General features: G+C 42.4%; 1 protein-coding gene across 1 annotated transcript in view; it reads right to left on the reverse strand.

Annotated features, from left to right (window-relative positions):
* The window catches only part of LOC121879340 (coagulation factor IX-like), a 37,882-nt gene that overhangs the window by 5,337 nt on the left and 8,264 nt on the right, over window positions 1–24,281 (reverse strand). The window contains exons 4-10 of the mRNA XM_042385942.1: window positions 18,267–18,380; window positions 17,582–17,695; window positions 14,542–14,580; window positions 14,314–14,399; window positions 12,808–12,844; window positions 10,658–10,787; window positions 5,469–5,576 (exon numbers count right to left, since the gene is read on the reverse strand). Of these exons, the coding sequence (XP_042241876.1) occupies window positions 5,469–5,576; window positions 10,658–10,787; window positions 12,808–12,844; window positions 14,314–14,399; window positions 14,542–14,580; window positions 17,582–17,695; window positions 18,267–18,380 (628 nt within the window). The remainder of the gene's footprint in view (window positions 1–5,468; window positions 5,577–10,657; window positions 10,788–12,807; window positions 12,845–14,313; window positions 14,400–14,541; window positions 14,581–17,581; window positions 17,696–18,266; window positions 18,381–24,281) is intronic.

Raw genomic sequence — 24,281 nt, forward strand, 5'->3', positions numbered from 1 at the left:
AGGACGAAGAGCTTGTCCAACGCCTCACCTCCCTCGACTCTTCCTCTTCTCTTAAGGATGTATTGACAATATGCCGCTCCTATGAGGCTGCCAGGTGTGCCACCTCTGCCATCCGAGCTCCCCCTACAGCTGTACGTGCTGTGTCCCAGTACAAGAAGGACAAGAAGTCTACCCCAACGCCTTCGCCCACCACGCCCACGCCCGGCTCCCTTTGTAACAACTGTGGTAAGCAGCCCGGAACACAGGTGTGTCCAGCTGCTGAGTCTACCTGCAACAGTTGTGACCGTAAGGGCCACTGGTCACTCACAGTACGGTGCCCAGCCAAACGCGTCCAGTGCAATGTGTGCGGTCGTCTGGGCCACTACGACAAGTGTTGCCCTACCAACAAACCCAAGGGACAGCGTCGGCGGAAGCAGCAGCGCCCTTCCACCTGTGAGGGCCGCCCACAGTCTTCCAATCAGAAGCATGACGACCCTGGACAACTCTCGAGTCATATTAGGAAGGTGTACTCCCCCTCGGGTCCCAGGACCAAAGTTCCCAAGCACATCAGCGTCATCGTTACCTACGCCAGTGTGTCATCCCGTCTTCAAATGTTGCCCGACACCGGCGCTGATGCTACAGTCATCGGTCCCCAGCATTTGCAATGTTTGGGGCTCTCTCCAAGTGATCTAGGACCGCCCCCCAAGGATCTCCGCTTCACTGCAGATGATTCACAGATGGCCCCAGCCTAGGTTCACTCCAAGCACAAGTCACCTTTGGCAACAGGTCGTGTCAAGCCTGGATTGATGTGCATAACTGTGTCCCGACTTCTTTGCTGTCCTACAGACATTGTCAAGAGTTGGCCATCATCTCCCAGGGCTTCCCCAAACAGGGTGCACGAAGGGAGCAGCAACGACCCTGCTGTCGCCCAACCCCTACCTCTTGCCAGTGACACCTCTCCTTCGGATGCTCGGAAGTACTTCCTGAAGGAATTCAGCGACGTTCTGGTGACCAAGTCCGCTCTGGAATCCAAGCCTCTCAAAAAGATGGTAGGCCCCCCTATGAGGATCCACTTGAGGGACGACGTGAAGCCCTTCGCTATCTACACCCCTCGACTGGTCCCCCTGGCCTTCCGCGATGCGGTCAAAAACGAGCTGGACTCCATGGTCGCCCAAGAAATTATTGCACCAGCAGGTGATGACCCGTCTCCATGGTGTCACCCTATGGTAGTCGTTGCAAAACCCAAAGGTGGTGTTCGGATCACCACTGACCTCTCCAAGCTCAACAGCCAGGTGTCTCGTCCTGCGCACCCTTCTCCCACGCCCTTTGCAGCTATACGTAGTGTGAACCCGAAGGCGCGCTACTTCACGAGGATGGACGCCCTGTGTGGATACTGGCAGATAGAGCTTGCCGAAGAAGACTGACCACTTACAACTTTCATCACCCTGCATGGACGTTACAGTTAATGCCGTGGCCCCATGGGATTCGCCGCTACAGGAGACACTTTCTGTCTTCGAGGTGATATGGCTCTACAAGGTCTGGCAAACTGCGTGAAAGTGGTCAACGACATACTCGTATACGATGAGGATTATATGGATCACCTCTGCCGTATCTACGAGGTATTCAACAGGTGCCGGAAGCACGGCATCACCCTAAATGCCGACAAGTTTGTTCTGCCCAGCTCTTCAGTGGACTTTTGTGGGTACGCCCTCTCAGGGAATGGTATTGCAGCTGACCCGGAGAAGGTCTGCGCCATCACGGATTTCCCCACCCCTGGACTAGAGGTCCTTCATCGGTCTCGTCAACCAGTTTGCGGAGTTTTCGCCGGACATCTCCGCAGCTGCCCAACCACTTCGCCCCCTGATGAGCCACAAGAGGACATTCCTGTGGACCCCTGACCACGACAAGGCCTTCCACCAAGTGAAACAGGCCCTGTCTAGTCCACCTGTCCTCGCCACGTTTGACCCAGCCTTGCCGACGGTTCTGCAGACAGATGCCTCACGCTTGTACGGCGTGGGATACGCCCTATTGCAGGATCATGGTGGAGGGCAGTTCCGGCTCATCCAGTGTGGCTCGCGTTTCCTCTCTGACACCGAGACGCGCTACGCCACTATTGAGTTGGAGCTGTTGGCTGTGGTTTGGGCGATGTCCAAGTGCAGGTTTTACCTCATAGGCCTGCAACACTTTCACCTAGTGACCGACCAACGCCCACTTGTCCCGATCCTCAACCACTACACGCTCGACGCCGTTGAGAACCCTCGCCTCCAGCGTCTGAAGGAGAAGCTCTCGGCGTACATCTACACAACAGTGTGGCGTGCTGGTAAGGAGCTCTGCATCCCTGATGCCTTATCCCGCTCTCCTGTCAGCCGCCCTACTCCAGAAGACCATGTGCTCGACGCCGACCTCGCTCTTTCCGTCAGGACTGTGGTCACCCTACACGCCGTCCATTCTCTTCGTTCGGACCTGTCACCAGATGACAAGGCGATGGAGGACCTTCGAACAGCGGCACGAGATGACCCTTCTTACGTCCGACTTGTCGAGTGTGTGAGGAATGGATTCCCTAGCAACCGCTATGACCTACACAACACCCTGCTCCCGTATTGGAAACTCCGCGATGAACTCTACTGCGACGGAGACCTTGTTCTGTACGGAGCACGTGTAGTTGTCCCTGCTGCCTCACGTCCCCGCCTCTTGGCTCGCCTTCACGACAGTCACCGTGGAGCTGAGGCCACCAAACGACGTGCACGACAGACTGTGTTCTGGCCCGGCATCGACTCCGACATCTCCAATGTTGTCCGTACGTGTGAGCCCTGCCAAGTATTTCAACCCAGCCAGCAGCAGGAACCCTTCATGAGTGACGACAACCCCACCCGCCCCTTTGAGTCTGTGTCGGCCGACTTTTTCTGTGTGTCAGGAAAGTCCTTCCTCGTTATCGTCGACCGTCTCTCTGGTTGGCCGGTTGTCATCAAGTGCGATAATGACACGACGTCTGCCGCCACCATCAGCAAGTTCCGGTACTACTTCCGTGACGTGGGCGTTCCTGTGCGCCTGCGAACTGACGGAGGGCCCCAGTTCACAAGCCGGGACTTTGTTGTGTTCCTTGACCGATGGGGAGTCCGGCATGTGTTGTCATCGCCCCATTACCCGCAGTCCAACGGCCACGCTGAGGCTGCTGTCAAATCCCTGAAGCACCTCATCCTTAAGGTGGCCCCTTCTGGGAATATTGACTGCGAGGCCTTCGACCGGGGTCTTCTCGAACTCCGCAACACACCTAACTACACCGGACGCTCCCCTGCCCAGGTCTTGTGTCCCTGCTCACTCTCAATCCTTCTCCTAGGAGTGGCAGGTCAAGACAGAGGATTGTGATCGCCGAGCCGCCAAACGTGTTCATGATGTCGTCGCCCGCTACAACGACCACGCCCATCCTCTTCCCAAGTTGAGTGTCGGCACCCAAGTCCGTGTTCAGGACCCGACCTCCCTACGTTGGGACAAAGTGGGCGTAGTCATGGGTCTCGGTAGGTCATGGGACTACCAGGTGCGGTTACCCAGTGGTCGTGTGTGGTGGAGGAACCGCCGTTTTCTCCGCCCCGTAACAACGCCTTCTGCTGACCCCGCCACCAGTGTTGAGTCCAATACCCTCCCCAGTGATCAAGTCCCTCGATGCTCAGAACGGATCCAAAAGAAAAGGTCCGCTCAAGACTTTGCTATGAGCGTATAGGGAGGGGGGGAGGGAGGTGTATGTATATTATGTATGCTGTATGTATATTATGTATGTGCTCCATTTATATACATTATTCATTCAGCCTAGCTAGCAGCGTGTGGCAATGTATTTACCATGTCCCACACGCTTAATTAATGTGCCTGGCGACATATGGAAGCTGCTAATGTATCACTTGCCACATGTCGCCTGAAAGGCTAGTTGACCCCCAGACAGAGTAAGGAGAGCCGCCTCGCTTGTGTATCTCTGTTTGTCCATTAAATAGAACCTACGAAAACTCTACAGGTGTTTGTGTTCGCTCCTGTAGATAGAACTTGGTACCCAGAACATATACAGCCTCCACAAAGAGGCTGCCCATGGGCCTCCACAGGTCTAAATCCGGCTCTGATTCCCTCCCTAGTTACCAACAATATTGATTGCACAAAGTGGGCTGGGCTTTGAAGTGGAGGGAAATTATGGAGTAAAAACACGCAAAAACTAACAAAACCTCCTAACTAGAGAAACCTAACCTTCTAGCCCCCTGGAACCCCGTTGTGTAAAAGACTTACCTTAATTAACAGTTGCTAGAGGATAAAATGATGCTACTTGCAGGGGGACGTGGTGAAGTATAGCTTTGTGATCGTTGTATTCGGCTTGGGACATGTTCAGAGAAATTTTTTTTCATAATGTTCCTTCTTATTGCCGGCAAGAAGAACCAAACATTTGATATCCTTCAACAATCGATCTACATTTTGCGTATAAACGCCTGTAGCACTTTACAGAGGTTGGCAGAATACCATGAGCCTCAAAAATGTCTATGGCGGCGGCTTCGATTTCAAATACACGATGAATGGTTTGCCAATCTGAGACAGAACACCAGTGCAGAGAGCAGCCATCTTGCGACTAACCAATTCGAAAATCTGAGCATGCGCAGGAGTATTACACGACATCGAGAGCAACGCTGATTGACTAGACTTAGTCACGTGACACCGAGAGCAACGCTGATTGGATAGACATAGTTACGTGTCACTGAGAGCAATGCTGATTGGCTACAAACATGTTATCGACATGCATGTAAAATATATTGAAATTTCTGTGTTGTCATAATTATCAAGGGCATTATTTACATATGTACTAAGAATGACATTCTTCCCTGAGAACTTTAATGACCTGTCATCCTCACCAGGAGAGAGAGAGAGGAATCACCTGTTTGTTCATATTTTTACACTACTGTATTACATTCAGAAAGGAATGTTAGAGGAAATGTGTATAACATCCTCAGGTAAGGGACATTATGACCCAGAATACTCACAGGTGTGTAGTTCAGGATCCCAACACTGCCGGCGCTGCACTATTTCATTAAGTCTCCATACTGACTCGTCCGGAAGGAGACGCGGATTTTTTGAGGTGACTGTACCTTCTCAACATCCCATACCTCAAATCTTTTGTGCTCGAAATTAAGATTAAATCCCGCTGGGCTCCCGGACTATAAACTAAGCTATGGTAATCGACCTGCTGTAAGATATAAGTCACACTTGAGTACAGTACGTACAGTTCCTATCCATATATACGTTAGGGTACCAAGTTATTGTTACTATCAACACATGTAGATTACCATACCTGTACTTAACAACTAAACGTGCAGTTGTACTCATGATCCTTTGTAAACATTTTGAATAGAAATAATCAAACCAAACCTAATTTAAACCAGCATAACTTAAACAGTGCCTGACCTAACCAACCTAACTTATTTAAAGTTAAGGTTAGCTGAGTTAAGGTAAGATATACTCACATATAGTCAGGGTGGACAACGATCCGGGAGATCTCGTAGGTGGCAGGCTTGGAATTGGTCTCGTTGTCTGTACTGAAGTCCCGTTCCCCGAGCAACACTGTCTGTGGCCTGTGAATGAGTAAGTGTTATATCAACGTCAAAGTTAACATTCACCAGCACTTGGCATTCCCGTACACCCATATAGTATCCTCTTGGAAGCCAGAAGGTTTCAGAAGTAACTAACAGTCCAAGAGTTATAACTCAAATAGGCCTCAAACCTTGAACAAATTGGCGAAAAGCTGAAAATTTTAGGAAAGACTCATAACAGTGTGATAATAAACATATAAAAACTCCCCAGACATCTTCAGGATGGCGTCCAAGATTGCTGGTATTCTATAATGTATCTAATGTATCATATATTTGTAACTAGACATGATAAATGTGAAGAAAATGTCCTATCATAGGCTTTCAGACACGATTATTCCTATAATACCATTCATAAGAGGATGGAACAAAAACAAGATGGCTGTCATTTTGTTATAATATAATATATTATAACATAAAATGAGTTGTAAATATTATTTATAACCAAATATGATGTGATAAATTATCGAGGGCAAACTTGGAATTTTTGTTTCATATAATGGATGTGCCTTATATAATATGCAATGAGAGGCTCTGGTTTCGACTGATGTTACAACAATTGGAGACAATGGCCGCAGGACACTTGTGTTGGCCAGCATCAAGCGAGATGGTGGCCTTCAACAGATGGTGGTGAAAATATTTCCACTAAGGCTTCTTGCTGTTTGGCGCAAGACCGATACACTTGAGATCATGATAACAGCTACAACAAGGACGCCATCTGCTTGTGTGTTACAGAAGGGAGAGGCACCAGTATTGCCATCAGGTGTTTGTACATTTGATATTACAGTAAACATGTTTGTCTGTGTTCCGAAGCTGTAACTGTTGACAAGAAAATACAACTCAGACGCAAGAAAGGTAAAAGCAGCGCAGAAACCTTAGAATTTCAAAGCACCATCTTGAAACATAGCATAGACAGACAACATGACTGGGGAAATGTTGTTACAGAACGCATATGACATGCCTTTGATTTAGTGTTAGCCGAGGCAAAATATCATCGTAATTGAGCTCAAGTATTTCTTCGGAACATAGATGAAAAGGGCGAATCCATTGGCAGACCATTTTAAATGGACATGGTGTACAGTATATTCATTGAGATATTTCAAGTAAATGCTTAAAAACATTAAGGTGATGATATCACTTTCACAAACATAACCGGAAAGTCGAACATCGTCAGTTTTCGTGACTCAGCAAACAAAATCCTTCATGAAAAGTGGATTGCTGACAAGGTAACTGATACGAGTAGTGAGGCCGAATGTTTCCTTGATATAGCTGCGTCAATAATACTTGATGATACCCGGTTGATTGTATATGATAGTAATCAGTCCCTTAATATGGAAGAATAAAAAAGAGAGAATGGAAATACCTTGACACATGATTCTCTAAACTGTTTAATGTACAATTTAGTGGTTTGGAAGGGTAAGATTCCCAAGACTATCGATAGGAGATGTCATCAGCGTTAACACATGTCATAATTTCAGCATGCAGATCCAAGTGCATTGTAGGGGTATTGAGATATTAATGTTGTCTAGCACTCAGGATGGATGGAAACTCTAATGTGGTTTTCTTGTATATTATAAGTTATATGATAGACAGTCTGGTGCTGGAGGTGCCGTGTGGTGAGGGGCTGCTCGGTAGAGACGTTCGGTGAGTAGCTTGTTGAAGGAGGTAGATGTGCAGGAGCTTCGTTAGAGAAGATGTTGCCTGTTGCTGGCCTCCTGGTTGAATGAATGCTGGACAACTAGGAGCTTGCTGGGAGGAGGTGTTGCGTGTTCAGGAAGATGGGCCAGAATGAGAGTTGGTTGGTGAGGAAGCTCAGAGAAGGACAGCTGGTGGGTCGCCATGCTCGCTGGCGGGAGCGAGGACCGCCAGGCAGGCGAGGAGAAGCGAGGGCTGCCAGGCAGCGGCGGAGGAGGAGGTGTTGTTTGTTCAAGAAGAATGGTCAGAATGAATCTCAATGGAGAGACAGAGCTTATATACCCAGCAGCCGTGAGTCATGTTGGGAAAACCCGAGAAAGTCGCCGGTTACTAGTTCCGTTGCTAAGATACGGTAACATCTGGTTGGTTGCTAGGGAAGGGGGTAGCAGGTGGTGGCTGTGGCTACGCAGTTGTAGGCAGTTGTAGGGGAGAAGTCCACTACAGCATCATTTCACGAATTTTCCTCAGTGTATTTGTGTATATATTACGTTCTTTTTGCGGAACCGGTTTTTTTTTCTCTAAAATGTATATTGGTAATTTTTCAAAATAACTTACAAACAGACAACCTAAACTAACTTAACCTTATGTCGGAATAAGAACCAATGAATAGATTACTGGTCGGCATATGAACTTCGACTGATTCGTTGTGTAGACACTGAAGCAGTTAGATATTATATGTTATACTTGAAATGTAGTAACATTAGTTTCAATGTGTTAGGTAAAACAAAGTACTGTTTATTGTATTAGTCTCGAATACTAATGAATGAGTGAGTGTTTGATAGCTATTTGTGTATTCGCAACTTGAACGTCTTTTGTTTATGACGTCATTTCCGCCCACTGCCCGCACTGTTTAACTCCCAAGCCCGGGAACGGCAGTATTGGGCTGGCAGTTGTAAGACAAGTATCTCCTCTCCTTTTGTATATTACTAGTGGTATACCGTGTTAACCTTGCTCGACTTTTAAGAACACCAAGTATTACATAGTGATTTATATATGAGACTGTGGGTAGTCACATTTTAGAATTCAAAGGTAAATAACTTACTTGTTATTATGTCACTCGGTTGAGTCATTTATTTGTCCAGATTTAATTTGTATTTTGTTTATTTTTGTACATACTGATATACTTGTTTTATTGTTTGTTTGCTTGTTTGTTAATATATTCTGTAATTAAATCTACTTATGAATTTCAATATACCCCATAGTAATGAGGTGATGAATTTGGTGGCATCTATTCCTGGACCTATAGTACAAAGTTGAATTTGTGAATTTTTTTGCACCCTAAGAGGCCAAGGGTCGTGACAGTTGAATAAGGTAAGGATAGATTAGGTTAGGTTGTCTTTTTGTAAGTTATTTTGCAAAATTACCGATTCCGAAAAAAAAATGTAACATATATACTGTACACCGGAAGTGTGCTTTCCGAGAACAGAGAAATTTTGAGCAGCATAAGTTTCACTGAAAACTATAACATGTCCTGATATCGGGTGAAGAACCATAATATGCGTAGGTGGTTTCTCACAATTTGTGTATGACAACGATAATTTCAGTGTAGCTCCAGTTACTGGTCACAACAACACGTTCTACAGTATGAGGCATAGCTTGTGTCACTCCTCCTGGCACTGTGGCTTGCTCACCCATAAAACGTACAGTCAATTGACCATCTGCTGAAACCGTTGTCACTTTTGGAAACATTTCTGTAAATACATATAGCAAACCTGCTGTCCCAGTTTGCACGGTGTATTAATTGGGCGCCTTTAAGCTGATGACCAAAATCCACAGAACCTGAGCTCAGCAGCTGCCCTAGAATCCTTGGCTGCATTCTGAAACTGACTCCAGATCCTTCATGGAACATTATTTACACATCATTAAGTTTTGCACAAATACAGTCTGATAATATGCCCAGTTACATTTGACCAGCCATTATACCTAAAGGCTGCAAGAGAAAGCTGCTGCACGAGATATAGAAACTATTACTGTGCATCTTGGCGGATTCCATCTTCTGGTGTTTTTCCTCGGTAGCACTGGCTAGATTATGACAGTGGCTTCGCGGAGATGTTGTACACATGTTAATTGGCTTTGCTTTCTCACGTGCACATGCTGCTAACATTCTTACCTCAGCAGCTCTCATGTGTGTCTTACTGGAGACATCTGGCTGTATGGTCAACAACACAACATTTAAACCGTGTAATTAATGATTTAACGCCGTGTAATTAATGATTTAACGGGAATGCTCGTGTCTCAAAACATATGTTTATACACTATTCATATTTCTATATTTCTGCCAAGTTAGACTGCTAATATGATACCACATAGAAAGACTGCCATCTTTTTTTTTGTTATATCCTATAATTAATTGTTTCATCGAGTTGACCAGGTCTGAAAGCCGATGTTTTAACACTTTGTTTAGATTTATATCACGTCTAGTTGCAAATACACTATAGAATGGCAGCCATGTTGAACGTCATCTTGAATTCCTGAGCTAACACAAGGAAAATGTACCTGGTATATTTTTTATCACAGAGTTACGAAACTTTCCTGAAATTGTCAGCTTGTTGCCAATTTGTTCCAGGTTTAACCCTACTGCTCTTGGACTATAAAGCAGACAGTAGTGCCACACAGAGGACATAGTGTCTTACTGAGGCTGTTAATTCTGGTTGTTTTCATACTCGTTGTTTATTACCGAGTATTAGTATAATAGCCATCAAAACAAATCTCTTTCTGTAAAGAAAAAAAAATCACCTCTGGATTCGAACCGAGGTCATCACGGTTAGTAGTCAGGCAGGCTACCCCGCCCACCAGTGTGGACCTTAGAGGACTGAGGTAGACCCCCCACACCCGGGTCCCAGATACCAGTGGTATATAAGCTCTCCTGTAAGGAGAGCGAATCCCCGGGCAGGGTGAAACTATGGGCAATTTATTTTTACGCTCTTTGCTTCCGTCTACCCAGCAGTAATTGGGAACCCGGATGTTAATCGATTTGCGGATCATATTCCGGGGTAATGGTTAGCCAGTGCAGTTGGCGAGGTGTCCGGTCTTCTCGGACTATTCCTTGACACTGGGTCATACAGCTCGTTAACTCAGGGTGTGGTTGTTGTGTTGGCGACAGCTACACCTTAAACAAATTCACGCCTAGGTGGCCCTTGGGCCGGCCATCCTCGTTACACGAGGGGCAGCAATTATCATCATTAAGCTGCCTGACTACCAACCGTGGTGGTCTCGGTTCGAACCTGATTCTCAAAAGTGATTTTTTATTACACTAATAGATCTCTCTCTCTCTCTCTATATATATATATATATATATATATATATATATATATATATATATATATATATATATATATATATATCACTATAACAAAATGCAGACAACTTACACGTGCCCATGATCGAAGACGCAGTGCGCGGCCGTCAGGAGGAAGCGGTCAGATATGGGTGTGGCACCACAGAAGGCGTCCTCAACTGTAATCCTACCATCTCCCTCCTGTGTCCTGGTGTTGATGCTCGCTGAGGAAAATAACATTCAACTGATGATAACATGAAGTGTATACAATGTGACAGTCTTAATCAGGTATTGGAACCAGTTCACGGATAAGAACTAACGTAGCAATCTTTGATTTATGGCAAAATGTCTAGATTCTCATTGAATAGTCACCAGTGAATGACAGTGTGCGGTTGATCTGGACAATATTATCCTTACACTGTTTATGGTAGTGTTATGGTCTACATTTATTGAGGCAAAATGTGACATGATACAGTTTTTGTGTTTTCAAAAAGGTCGCGAGTCCGTCAATACTTTGTTAGAATGATCACCAGTAAGTGGAAGTTTACTTTTGGTCCTACGTTAGCGATAATTATGTTTACGTGAAATAATTAAAACACCTGCTAAGAACAGTGATGTTAATTTACGTGAATATCAGTGTTATAAATGAACTTTTTTATACATTACAGTATAGAGTTAAAAAACACTCGGGAATTTTGCTTAACAAAAACAGCAGATATCAACATGTGGCGCTCTTACTGTGTTCATTTTATCATGAATATTAAGAGGCTAAACATTACTTCAGAGATTATTACAGAGCCTATGTGATAAATAATTATGACATATAAATATGGATATTATTTTTATTGGCTTGAATTTTCGGATGTAGATTGTGGACGAAGGCGTCAATCTTGTATGCTCGGGTTAATAATGTGGAATGTATATAAGGATATATCGCTATACCAAACAGCTTTCAAGTTAAGGAAATGTAAGTGGCCAAGTGTAGTGCCGGTAGCTACCTGAACGGAGGATGCCTCAGTTGCGAACCAGCAACTCTAGACAGGAAGCGAGCTCTGTATACTGTACATTCATTCGCTCGCTGAGTAATTCAACAGTTTACGTGTGCTAGCTGTAAGGGCGGCATATATTGATTAAACAAAAAACGCATCCCCGAGCACCTAGGTCGCTCGATTCTTGCAGCTATTCTTAACTGTGCCCACCATCATGACTACCTGTTATTCTCCGACTTTCCATTTCTTGGTGAGACCAGTAACTAGGCTGACCTACCCACCATGAATGCTCTCTTTTAGTACAAACTAACACCTGCCATCAGTGATATGACCTCGTGTGAATTATTGTGTTTCTTTCATTAAGGTTTGTGTACCACTATCTTCATTATTCTTTTGGAGATATGTTAGTTTACCTCAGCACTTCCTCACTTTTGAACATTTAGTATTGTGTAGACGTGTTGTCAGTTAATAAAGTAGTACTGTGCTTTTTTCTCAACTTTGTATATATAGATCTACTGTTTGGGTTTGAAAATTTTGATTGTTATTTTATTATTGTTAATATATGCGTGTAATATTAGAAGTTTATTTCTTAAGGCTCAACACTTGATGGTAACAGGAATATGGGGACTTATTATTATTATTATTATTGTAATTATTATTATTATTGTAATTATTATTATTACTATTATTACTATTATTATTATTATTATTATAATTTTTATTATTATTATTATTATTATTATTATAATTATTATTATTGTAATTATTATTATTGTAATTATTATTATTATTTTAATTATTATTATTATTATTATTATTATTATTATTATTGCTATTATCATCATTATTATTATTATGATTATTATTATTATTATTATTATTAATATTGTAATTATTATTATTGTAATTATTATTATTATTATTATTATTATTGTAATTATTATTATTCTTATGATTATTATTATTGCTATGATTATGATTATGATTATGGTTATGGTTGTGGTTGTTGTAATTATTATTATTCTTATAATTATTATAATTATTATAATTATTATGATAATGATAATGATAGTGATTGTGGTTGTTGTTGTTGTTATTATTATGATTATGATTATGATTATGATTATTATTATTATTATTATTATTATTATTATTAGTGTTGTTGTTGTCGTTGTTGTGGTTGTTTTTGGACATTTATTGTTTATAGATACACGCTTAAGTAAGCTGATAAGTGGTGAAAATGAAAAAAAAATACCTGGTTTTATAATCCCTGGTATATTTGGCGTCGTATTCTGTAAAAGAGAAAGTGAACAATTAGTTGATAGTGGAAAGAAATAGGGAGAGCAAGAGATAATGTGTAATGTACATTTTCCTCCGACTGATAATGTGTAATTGAGGTTTTATATCTTGACCACGTTATAAGAAATTAGGTACACACTGATACTATGGAGGCGTTAACGTGACAAGTTTTATAGTGTGTAAATTTTTTTAATGATTTTAAGGACGAGAACAGATGTTGGCTGGTTTTTGGGATACAACATTTTCGGTCATATTTCACATTTGCATGGAACTGTTGCCCAAAGGCTACGGTCACGCTAGAGTGTTACGAGCAATAAATCACGACAGCAATTCATCCACAGACAATAAGTCGACGGTACGATCCGCACATTGGTCACATTGGCGAAAGGAACCATTGGCTGGGCACCCAAGTCAGCTGAAGAGCAGGATGGCTGCATTGAATGTTTCTATGGCAGTAATAACCGCTTCAGTGAGATGTGTGGTCCTGTTAAAGAAGACCAAGACGAAAAAGGAACGATTGTAGATTACAGGCGATGTTTGTTTACAATAGTGACGCAAGTACTATAGATTCAAATTAAATTTTCGTGGTGATGTAATCTATTAGTATTTCTTATTTACTATGACATGTTTGCTCGTATTTTGTTACTGAAAGAGACTTTTTATATATATATTTTTTTACATTTTAACATTAATAAGCAAAAATAAGTACGGTGCAAATAATATTCATACAATAGACTGTCTGCAGCAAATGTCAACACACCGTACTGTGGATTTTCAGACGCGACGTATCGTCCCACTTTCGACAACTAATAAGTTGTCGCTGTAGAGACAACTTGAGGAGTTCGTTGAAAAATCAATGCTACGGTGGATTTATTTTAGGTAGAAACTTTAGTGTAACCACAGCTTTAAATCAACCACTTTTTGAGAACATATAATTTATGAAGTGCTCCGGGCGACAAGTATAATAGACGAAAAAAAGGCAAAAGCCAGAAAACGAAGTTATAGTAGAAATTTTGAAATAAAATAAAAGTGTATTGTAAACATCTCACTCCTCTTTGTCGCTTGTGTTGTTCTCGCCCGGAGCGACTCAGATGTACAAATTGTTATAATACAGTTTGGTTGTGGAGAAAAACCTTCCTTAATTACTGAGGGTAATTACCAAAGTAACAGAAAATTCATTAAAAATTCTTGCATGATCTACTTTTCCAGACAAATTAAATACAATAGGAGGGTCGAAAGTACTATCTTAAAGTAAACACCTGGTGTCAAAACCTCTTATAACTGCGTCAGTTTTTTTAACATATTTCCTTTTAATGTTTGAAAATCATGTTGTCTTACCAAAATTCAGGAATTTTACAAGCAGGGGAAAATTTGAAGAAAATAATGTAGCTAATTAAAAAATATAATGAACATAATGAAATAACAATACTTGGACTCCTGGAGCTGTCGGAGGATGTCTTACCTCGTGTGATAGCGTGACCCGCATCATACCTCCATCGCTGCGTTTGGGTCGTCTGCTGTCGGTGGTAGTGACTGGCTTACCACACTCTAGTCCAGGGAAACAAAACATATAGATCACACCACTAGTCAGTCTTCCGGTAAGTCTTCCTATGCATTATGTGTCTTGTTACAAAGTTTTGCAAGAACGGAAAAATACAAACAAAAATATGTGCTTTCATTAGTGACTCACCAAATGTTGGGTTCCCGATGGAGCGTTGTTGGATGAACACTATAACACAAGAGAAAACGGTGTTAGCTGTTGAAGGATGTAGGATGATGAGGAGAGCTAGTGAAGACAGGTGTAGGATGTTGAGGGGAGCTAGTGAAGACAGGTGTAGGGTGATGAGGAGAGCTAGTGAAGACAGGTGTAGGATGTTGAAGAGAGCTAGTGAAGACAGGTGTAGGATGATGAGGAGAGCTAGTGAAGACAGGTGTAGGATGATGAGGAGAGCTAGTGAAGACAGGTGTAGGATGTTGAGGAGAGCTAGTGAAGACAGGTGTAGGATGATGAGGAGAGCTAGTGAAGACAGGTGTAGGATGATGAGGAGAGCTAGTGAAGACAGGTGTAGGATGATGAGGAGAGCTAGTGAAGACAGGTGTAGGATGATGAGAGCTAGTGAAGACTAGTGAAGACAGGTGTAGGATGATGAGAACAGCTAGTGAAGACTAGTGAAGACAGGTGTAGGATGATGAGGAGAGCTAGTGAAGACAGGTGTAGGATGATGAGGAGAGCTAGTGAAGACAGGTGTAGGATGATGAGGAGAGCTAGTGAAGACAGGTGTAGGATGATGAGGAGAGCTAGTGAAGACAGGTGTAGGATGTTGAGGGGAGCTAGTGAAGACAGGTGTAGGGTGATGAGGAGAGCTAGTGAAGACAGGTGTAGGATGTTGAGGAGAGCTAGTGAAGACAGCTGTAGGATGATGAAGAGAGCTAGTGAAGACAGGTGTAGGATGATGAAGAGAGCTAGTGAAGACAGGTGTAGGATGATGAAGAGAGCTAGTGAAGACAGGGGTAGGATATTGAGGAGAGCTAGTGAAGACAGGTGTAGGATGATGAAGAGAGCTAGTGAAGACAGGTGTAGGGTAAATAGGATGCTGACAGGAAGGCTGGGGATGGTTCATATTCCAGCACCTTCAAAGCTTCGGTGGGTCTGATAAGCCCCAGAAAACAGCTTCAAAGAACACCGGGCTCTACCAAAAAAACAGACGTGAATGCTTACAAAATGGAAATGATATGGGATTCATACCGGTAAATGGAGAGAATGAATATACATATTAATACTCTGATGAAGATAATAAATTACACATGGATAAAGATAACAGACACCAATTAATACATAAACGAGAATGACAAACGTACACATGCTTGGACGTCCACTCGCTGCAATGGAATCAGTCTGCTCCATCTCCAAGATCAAGCACATAAAGATATAAGTTAAAGTCCCCATAGAATAAATCATATATATATACAGTAGAAGTGGGATCAGTTGACAAAAGAACCAATATTTATTACCCTCAAAAATGAAAAAAATGCAAATGGAAATACTCGTACATAATTTAGCGGAGTGATAAGAAGTGGGGAACTTACTTTGATAATAAAAATTCCAAGATTTATTAATTGATGGTAAATGGATAAACACGAAAGGTGAGAATTAAAAAAAGAAAGAAAAGAGGATAAGTATAAGGAGTTGAAACATGTGACTGAGTGACTGAGTGTTGAGTCGTCGAGAAACTCTTGCAGAATAAAGGGATAACGACTGGGTTGCAAGAACAATGTGTGATGGGTTGGATTTCCTCAAGAGCACTGATCATAGATAGTGCGGTAGAAAAATAAAGAGAAGGAACAGATCATGTAATATGTTGGGGAGAAACTGAAGAAGTGACGTAGAAGACAACAGGAGAGGAAGCCTAATTTGTTAATGTTAGGAATGTGGTGATTACAAAATCCGAGAGAGTATATAGTGACATGGGGGTTGGAATATTAGGGATACTACTGAAGAAATATGGAGGATGGAAATACTCTTAACTGCGAAAGACAGTAAGAATTTGTCTCTTGGGTGCATCGTACGTTACAATGCTATTTTTGTCCACTGAGATGAAGGACTCAAGATCTATGTATCAAGGCTTATGAAGTATTAAGGTAATCTTTGGAGACCTTGACTGTTTATTATCAATACTACAACCGAAAAATATGCCATTTAGATTAATCAACAAAAGAACATTGTTACTATTGAATATTTAGAAAGGACTTCAGGATATAAAATTATATCGCCCCTCAACGAAGGAACGTGTTCTGGTGGTAAGAATGGAGACGAAGTCGCTCATAAGACAAGACCGAGAATTAAGCCTCGAGGAACTCCAGTGCGAATTTAAAGTATCAATAAGAAAAAGGGAGTCCCAGAGACCTTGTCAGTACCGTAACATTAGAAATACAGAAAACACCACTGATGTTACCGATAAACAGTCAAGTAAGTGGGTGTGTTGCGAGACAGTGAACATATTGACTCTGCGCGGAGTTGGGGGTCTTCAAGGTGTTTGAATTTAATTATAATAAATTCCACAACCTGAGAGAAGATCGAAGTGAAAACTATAGAAAAATACCTGAAAGAAAATTAACTGGGCAGTGGCTTATATCCATGAGGGAACAGTGTGAGAGGAATAAAAATGGTTGAAACATTTAAAAGCGCCAGGAGGAAGTTCAAGTACACGTTATTTTGAGGAAGAGAGACTGTATACTGTAAATGTTTATACTGGGACCTACAGAGAGTAATGAGCTAGTTTATAAAGTAATGGATTTCTCGTAATGTGGAGAACTTATCGCATGTACAGTACTGGTCAGGGTGGTGGGAGAGGGGGCGGGCGTCAAGTGATTCGAGACTTGGCTAAACGTACAACCTTGAGGAGTCGTATTATCTGTGTTGGTATTGATATCATGAGAAAGAATGAAAAAATGCGCATATTATAAAACGATTTGGCAAATGACTCGAGAGGTTTGTGATCTGTGTGAGTAAAGACATTTTGGTTTGGGGCTGAAGGAGACATTTTATTGTTGTTGTTTTGAGAGTTTTTAACATAATTACAACCATTAATTAGGTGTTGTAAGTTTCTTTGTATTGATTTTGATGCCGGTTTCTGAATAAGGCTAGTTTGATGCTATAAACAAAGCAAATATCCTCATAAGGTAAGCGAAATTACATGCAAAACTAAGGTAACAGATGAGACCAGACTCACCTCGACACGCTTTACAGGAAACTGCGCACATATTCTGCATAAACTGTGGGTCAGTCCTACACAAGTCCTTACTGGCCCATTTCTGGCATTCTGGAGAAAAATTCCAACAGTTGCCTGTAAAAAATAAATATATTAGCTGTCTGTATCACATTGCCTGTTAGCTGTCTACAACAAACTGTCTGTTAGCTACCTGTAACATACTGTATGTCAGCTGCTTTTAACATACATCATACAAACTGTATTGTAGTTGGCTGTAATAACAAAACAATGTTAGCTGTCAATAAGATGATAACAATGAATTCTAGCTGCCTATAACAATACATATGTTTGTTGCCTTTAATAAACCATATGTTAGCTGCCTATAAGAAGAAATATGTTAGCTGCATAAATGAAGAATTATGAATTATTATGTTTAGAAGCTAATAATAAGCAAATTTAATATGTAATGCATAGCTAAGGTAACACCTTACAAGCAAAAGGCTACATGTACAGCAAGGTTAACGACTTATAAGCTAATAGGAGGCTACATACAAAGATAAGTTAGCATCTTACAAGCTAACAAGAGGCAACATGCAAAGCTAGCATCTTCCCAAGCTAACGAGGTGCCAGCATGCAAAGTTAGGCAAACGAACTGAAGCTTTACTAAGTTAATATCCTCATAATGTAAGTGAGGCCAGATACTCACCTTCACAAACGCCACAGCTGAGTGGACAGTTCCGAAGCATAAATAGTAAGTCGCTCTTACACAAGTCCCTGCTGGCCCACTCTGGACACTCTGGTGACAGATCCCCACATTCGACTGTAACAAGGTGTATGTTAACTGCCTGTAATAAAGTGACTGTTCGATATGTGCAACAAACGGTATGTTACTTGCGTGTAACTGGGTGTACAGTGTATCTCAACTCTTATTAACTCCCTCTACAATATTCTAACTGTCTGTAATATATAAGATACAAAGTTAGTTGTCTGTGTAGTTTTATGTACACAACTCTACACAGTGTGATACAGAGGCAGAGGGAGGGAATTTTGAATACTTTCTGTAATAACGCAACTGTATCACATTGTGTATACTGTAGACTGTAAACTTGTAGAGTTAAGTGTATAAAATGACACCAAAATCTACTGCGGTTTCACTCCTGCAATCTCACTGTCATTACCTTAACCCCCTTCTAGTGCTGTAGGAAGGAAACTATGCAGAATCCGACATTTTGACATATCGACAGGGTGACTTAAAATATTGTCCCAGGAATACACACCAAGAATTATGAAACGCATTTCCGAAACACCCTTTATTTGTTGAACTGTGTGTGTGTGTGTGTGTGTGTGTGTGTGTGTGTGTGTATTTAATGAAAATAATAATTATAGGTTTATTGAAAAAGTACAGCAGCCAATATATGAAAATGTACACTGGACAAAGAATGAGTTATTACATACATTTTTTTTTTATTTGGCACCCCCCTACATCCTGTGTAAGGTGAAGCGCAGAAGCGCTTACAGCGCCCAACAGGGAAGCATGCTAAGTTCATGCTTGCCTTTATGTCTCATGAGTTAAGGGCGCAGAAGCCTGAAGAGTCAAGGGTGTAGAAGCCTGAAGAGTCAATGGTTTTATGTCATCAAGTTATTGGAAGCTCCAACAACTTTCCATGAATACGAATTCGCACCTTTCGATTTACAGCAGGTACCTACATTACTGCTAGGTGAACAAGGACTAATGCGGGCTAGGAAGTATGTCCAAACAACTTTTCCACTGGCCCGGGAATCGAACCAGTGACATCTCGCTTGCGATGCAAGACATACAATGACATGGGAGAGAGAATTGTTTAACAAAAGTTTTCATTACAAAAAAAAAAAAAACAGGAACAGGAGGAGGAGTGTACAGTACATACAACTTAGCTCTACAGTGGAAGGCGGGGGCTAGTCTTTTGCCCTTAACATAAGAACATATGAAAGGAGGAAACTGCAGCGGACCTATTGGCCCATACTGGGCAGTCCCATTTACACCCAACCTATTGCTCATATATCCATCCAACCTATGTTTGAAGCTATCTAGCATATTCGAGTTAATGATAATGTTTGGTAACTTGTCCCACTCATCCACTACTCTATTTCCAAACCAATGTTTGCCTATCTCGCTCCTAAATCTATTTTTTATTAATTTAAGTACCATTGTTATATCACCTTTGTTTAATCCTGACTTCCATTTATATACCTCGATCATATCGCCCCTCACTGTACGTCTCTCGAGGGAGTGCAAATTAATATGCTTTAAACTGTCGCTGTACTCAAGATTCCTAATGTCCGGGATTAGTCTTGTCAGTCTCCTCTGAATTCTTTCTAGGGATTCTATATCCATTCTGCAGGACGGTGACCAGAACTGAACTGCACAAGCCAAGTGAGGTCTTAAAAGCGCAAGATATAGTTTTAGGATAACCTCACTAGTCTTGTAACTAATACTCCTTTGTATGAACCCAAGTACTTTATTAGACTTGTTTCGACCAAATGCACATTGTTGATTTGGTTTAAGATTCCTACTTATCATTACTTCTAAATCTTTCTCACAGTTGGATTTCTCAAAAACAACATTGTTCATCTGATATCAATATCTGGTTTCTCTGTTTACATCTCCTAGACTAAGTACTTTACATGAGCCTTCACTTTACATATTAGTCTTTCGTGGGGGACTCTGTCGAAGGCTTTGCTAAAGTCGAGGTATGTATTAGCCCCTGTCTCATAGGCAGAAGTACTATCACCCCCTGTAATTTTCCACTAGCTATCAGGTGACATGTTCAGAGCACGTGATCGGGTGTGTCCACAGGAAGGCGCGTCACTTAGTGCTAAGTCAAGGCATAAGTAACCGGCTCCCTGGCTACCTATTGCGGGCAGTAGTTTGATAACACTCACTAGAGGAAGACGTTATTTAGAGTCATCCCCGAGGGAGAACGTCTGATATATTCGTTCTTTCTTGAGTGGTCTCTACTCACTATCACTCCCACTCTAACATCAATCGGACATATTTAGCAGAGCTAATCTAATTTAGCCTCCGTCCTCATTTAACACTCATAGCTGCAGTGATTAAGTTACGGTGATATACACTTAGAACTGTATATAATATATTTTCTTAATAAATACAGACAGGACAGCTGGGTTTCGCTACTAAATCCCAATATACTTTTACATGTTCCAGCTCCATTAACTTATCAAGAATCAATGTTTCTAAGGGCAAGAACAGGTATACCACATCATAATCGTGCCCGCCGTCCACAGATTCGAAAACAACTGAAAAGAATGCTAATTGATTAGTCAGACATGTGTGTGTGTGTGTGTGTGTGTGTGTGTGTACTCGTCCATAGGGTACGTGCCACTCTCACTGACTGGCAGAACAACCCTAAGTCTAGGACCAAAGCTGATACCTACCACAGTGAGAAAGCGGCAGTCCAGTGCGGACTTCGCAAACTAATGAACGAATGATCGAAAAATAAAGCATGTGAAACACAAAAATTTGCAGATCAGCATAAGAGAGCGACTTTTTCAATTCCACTAAAACATTTTATGGGCCAATCACTCGTGGCACAGCCCCTCTCTGCTCATCCTTCAGTGCTGGAAAGAGCACAACCATTCGCTGCTCAACAGAAATAGCAATGTGGATGTCCTGACTACCCAGCAGGTTCCTCAGCACTCAGAGCTGACCCACCTCATCTTTCCTAAATCCCTGGATGAGGTAGCTATTACCATCAAACAGATGAAAAATAACAAAGCTTCAGGGCCTGATGGAATTCCAACCGAGGTGTATACAGCAGGAGGACCTCTGCTTACCAGAAGTCTCCTCTCACTCCTAGAGAATATATGGAAGACCGGACAGACTGTGGCAACTACCGCGGGATCTCACTGCAGTCCATAGCTGGACAGATTATCCCCGAGTCCTCCTAAACAGACTTCTTCTTGAGGCGGAAAATTTCCACCCAAAATCTCAATGTGGCTTTAGACCATCACATGGCACCACTGACATGATCTTTGCTGCCCGCCAGATACAGGGAAAATGCAGAGAACATCGTCGTGACTTGTACATGGCCTTCATTGACCTTACTAAGCCCTTCAAATCGGTCAACAGGGAAATCCTCTGGCGGATCCTCAGCCGTTTTGGCTGCCCACCAAAATTCATCACCATTGTAGGAATCTCCACGATGGCATGAACGACAGTGTCCTGCACAATGGCATCCAATCTGAGGTCTTCCCCATGCAAACTGGGGTAAAACAAGGTTGTGTACTGGTACCAACTCTCTTTCTATTTTCTTGGCTGCCTTCCTTTCTCGTGCCAGTGCTAATTTAGCTGTCGAGGTGGACATCCAGTTCCGGATGAAGTGACTTTTCAACATAAAACGGCTCCAGGCAGGAACAACAGTGAATTTCAGTATGCAGACGACCTTACACTTGTCACTCACACTGAATGCGACCCACAGGAGATCCCGAACACCTATGCAGATGCGTATGCACACTTCAGCCTTGAGGTAAAAGCATGTAAGACTCAGATTCTCTTTCAGACTGCCTCTGGTTTAACCACACCTCCACCATCCGTCCAGCTTAACAGTACTACTCTCTCTAATGTTACCCACTTCCAGTACCTTAGCTCCCACCTGTGCACCACCGTGAACATCGATGAAGAGATTCAACATCGGATCAGATGTACATACATCTCAAGCTTTTGGCAGACTCTGCACCCGTGTCTTCAGCTGTACGTAGCTGAAATTATCAACAAAGTTGTTGGTGTATCAAGCAGTGGTCTTTCCCACCCTGCTGTATGGCAGCTGTGGTGTAATGGTCAGCATGCTCGTCTCACAAGCGAGTGGACTTGAATTCGATCCCCTGGCAGGGTGAAACTATGGGCAAGTTTCTTTACGCCATTTGCCCCTGTCTACCCAGCAGTAATTGGGGACCTGGATGTTGATCAATTTGTGGATCGTGTTATGGGGTAATGGTTAGCCAGTGCAGTTGGCGAGTTGTCCAGTCTTCTCGGACTATTTCTTGAAACTGGGTCATGCAACTCGTTAACTTAGGGTGTGGTTGTTGTGTTGGCGACAGCTTAAACAAATTCATGCCTAGGTGCCTTAAGGAGGCACCTTAAGGCACTTGAAAACTTTCACCAACGTAGTCTACCTTCCATCCCCCGAGTTCGCTGGGAAGACAAGTGATCAAATGCCAGTTTTCTCGCTGACACCAACTGTAGCAACATCGAGGCTACCATTATCCATGAACAACTACGTTGGACTGGCCATGTTACCCGCATGGACGACAGTAGACTGCCAAAGCAGCTACTTTACAATCCCCTAATGAATGGTAAACCTAACGCTGGTGGACAACGGAAAATGTATAATGACAGTCTTAAGACAAACCTGAAAATATGCCAAATCGATCCCCTCACCTGGGAGACAATCACTTCACACTTTAACGCTTGGAGGAGCACCACACTGTATGTATATTATGTATGCTGTATGTATCTTATGTATGTATATTATGTATGTGCTCCATTTATATACACTATTTATTCAGCCTAGCTAGCAGCGTGTGGCAATGTATTTACCATGTCCCACACGCTTAATTAATGTGCCTGGCGACATATGGAAGCTGCTAATGTATCACTTACCACATGTCGCCTAGAGGCTAGTTGACCCCCCAGACAGAGTAAGGAGCGCCACCTCGCTTGTGTATCTCTGTTTATCCAGTAAATAGAACCTACAAAAATTCTACAGGTGTTTGTGTTCGCTCCTGTAGATAGAACTTGATACCCAGAACACATGCACACACGAGAAGATATAAATTCTTTCGAGTTAGCCCGACTGCATACCGAGGCAGACAAATTGCCGGTCAGACTATGACAACTACCGCGGGATTTCGCTGCTGTCCAGCCAATCATATTTCGGGGCGTAACCATTTTGCCAGACCCTAAAAGATACACTAGGCCACACTATTTCTTCTAGTATGTTATGTAAGCTGCACATCTACACCATAGTTAAAGCTGTCTCACGAAATATTGTACAGATGCTGTTGCTACTTCACTCCTGAGCAGTTGTTTCAACTTATAAGAGATTTATTCGTCTTAACTTGGAGTACTGCTCTCATATCTTGGGTGGCTCTTCTTCTGCCCATCTGTTTGATAGGCTGGAATCAAAGGCAGTCCGACTTATTAAGTCTTCTCCTTAGTCAATGATATCTCTTCCCTTTCTCTTCGACGCAATGTTTATTCACTCTCTTTTACAATGTTCAGTGGCTTTGGCATCCTGTGTACTGCCAGCAAGGCAGTGGGTTCGTAACACACGTCTTGCTTGAGGGTGTCCCACTAGAATAACCCGTTATAGTAGCGCCTTTCCTTACACAGCCAACCTGTGGAATGCTTTGCCTTCTTATGTCTTTCCATCCTCTTACAATCTGCCTTACTTAAAAAGGCGTCTTGTCGTGGGTCGGTGACCTGTACCAAGGCCTCCTATTTACTACAGGCCCGAGTGTCACTCTGATGACGTCACGATAACGGGCTGAGCTGCCCGCTTCTTACTACCCTTTCAAGTTCACTCAATAGTTGATTTTTTACTAATTGAGAGCATTTATCTAATTTAGAAACCTTCATAATTCATAATGAAGCATTTTGTATAATATTTTTATTACCATGATATCTTTGATGCAGATATTTGTGAAGGTAAAAGAGTAAAAT

Source organism: Homarus americanus, unplaced genomic scaffold (genome assembly GCF_018991925.1).
Source record: "Homarus americanus isolate GMGI-L3 unplaced genomic scaffold, GMGI_Hamer_2.0 scaffold16894, whole genome shotgun sequence".
NCBI classification, from domain to species: Eukaryota; Metazoa; Arthropoda; class Malacostraca; order Decapoda; family Nephropidae; genus Homarus; species Homarus americanus.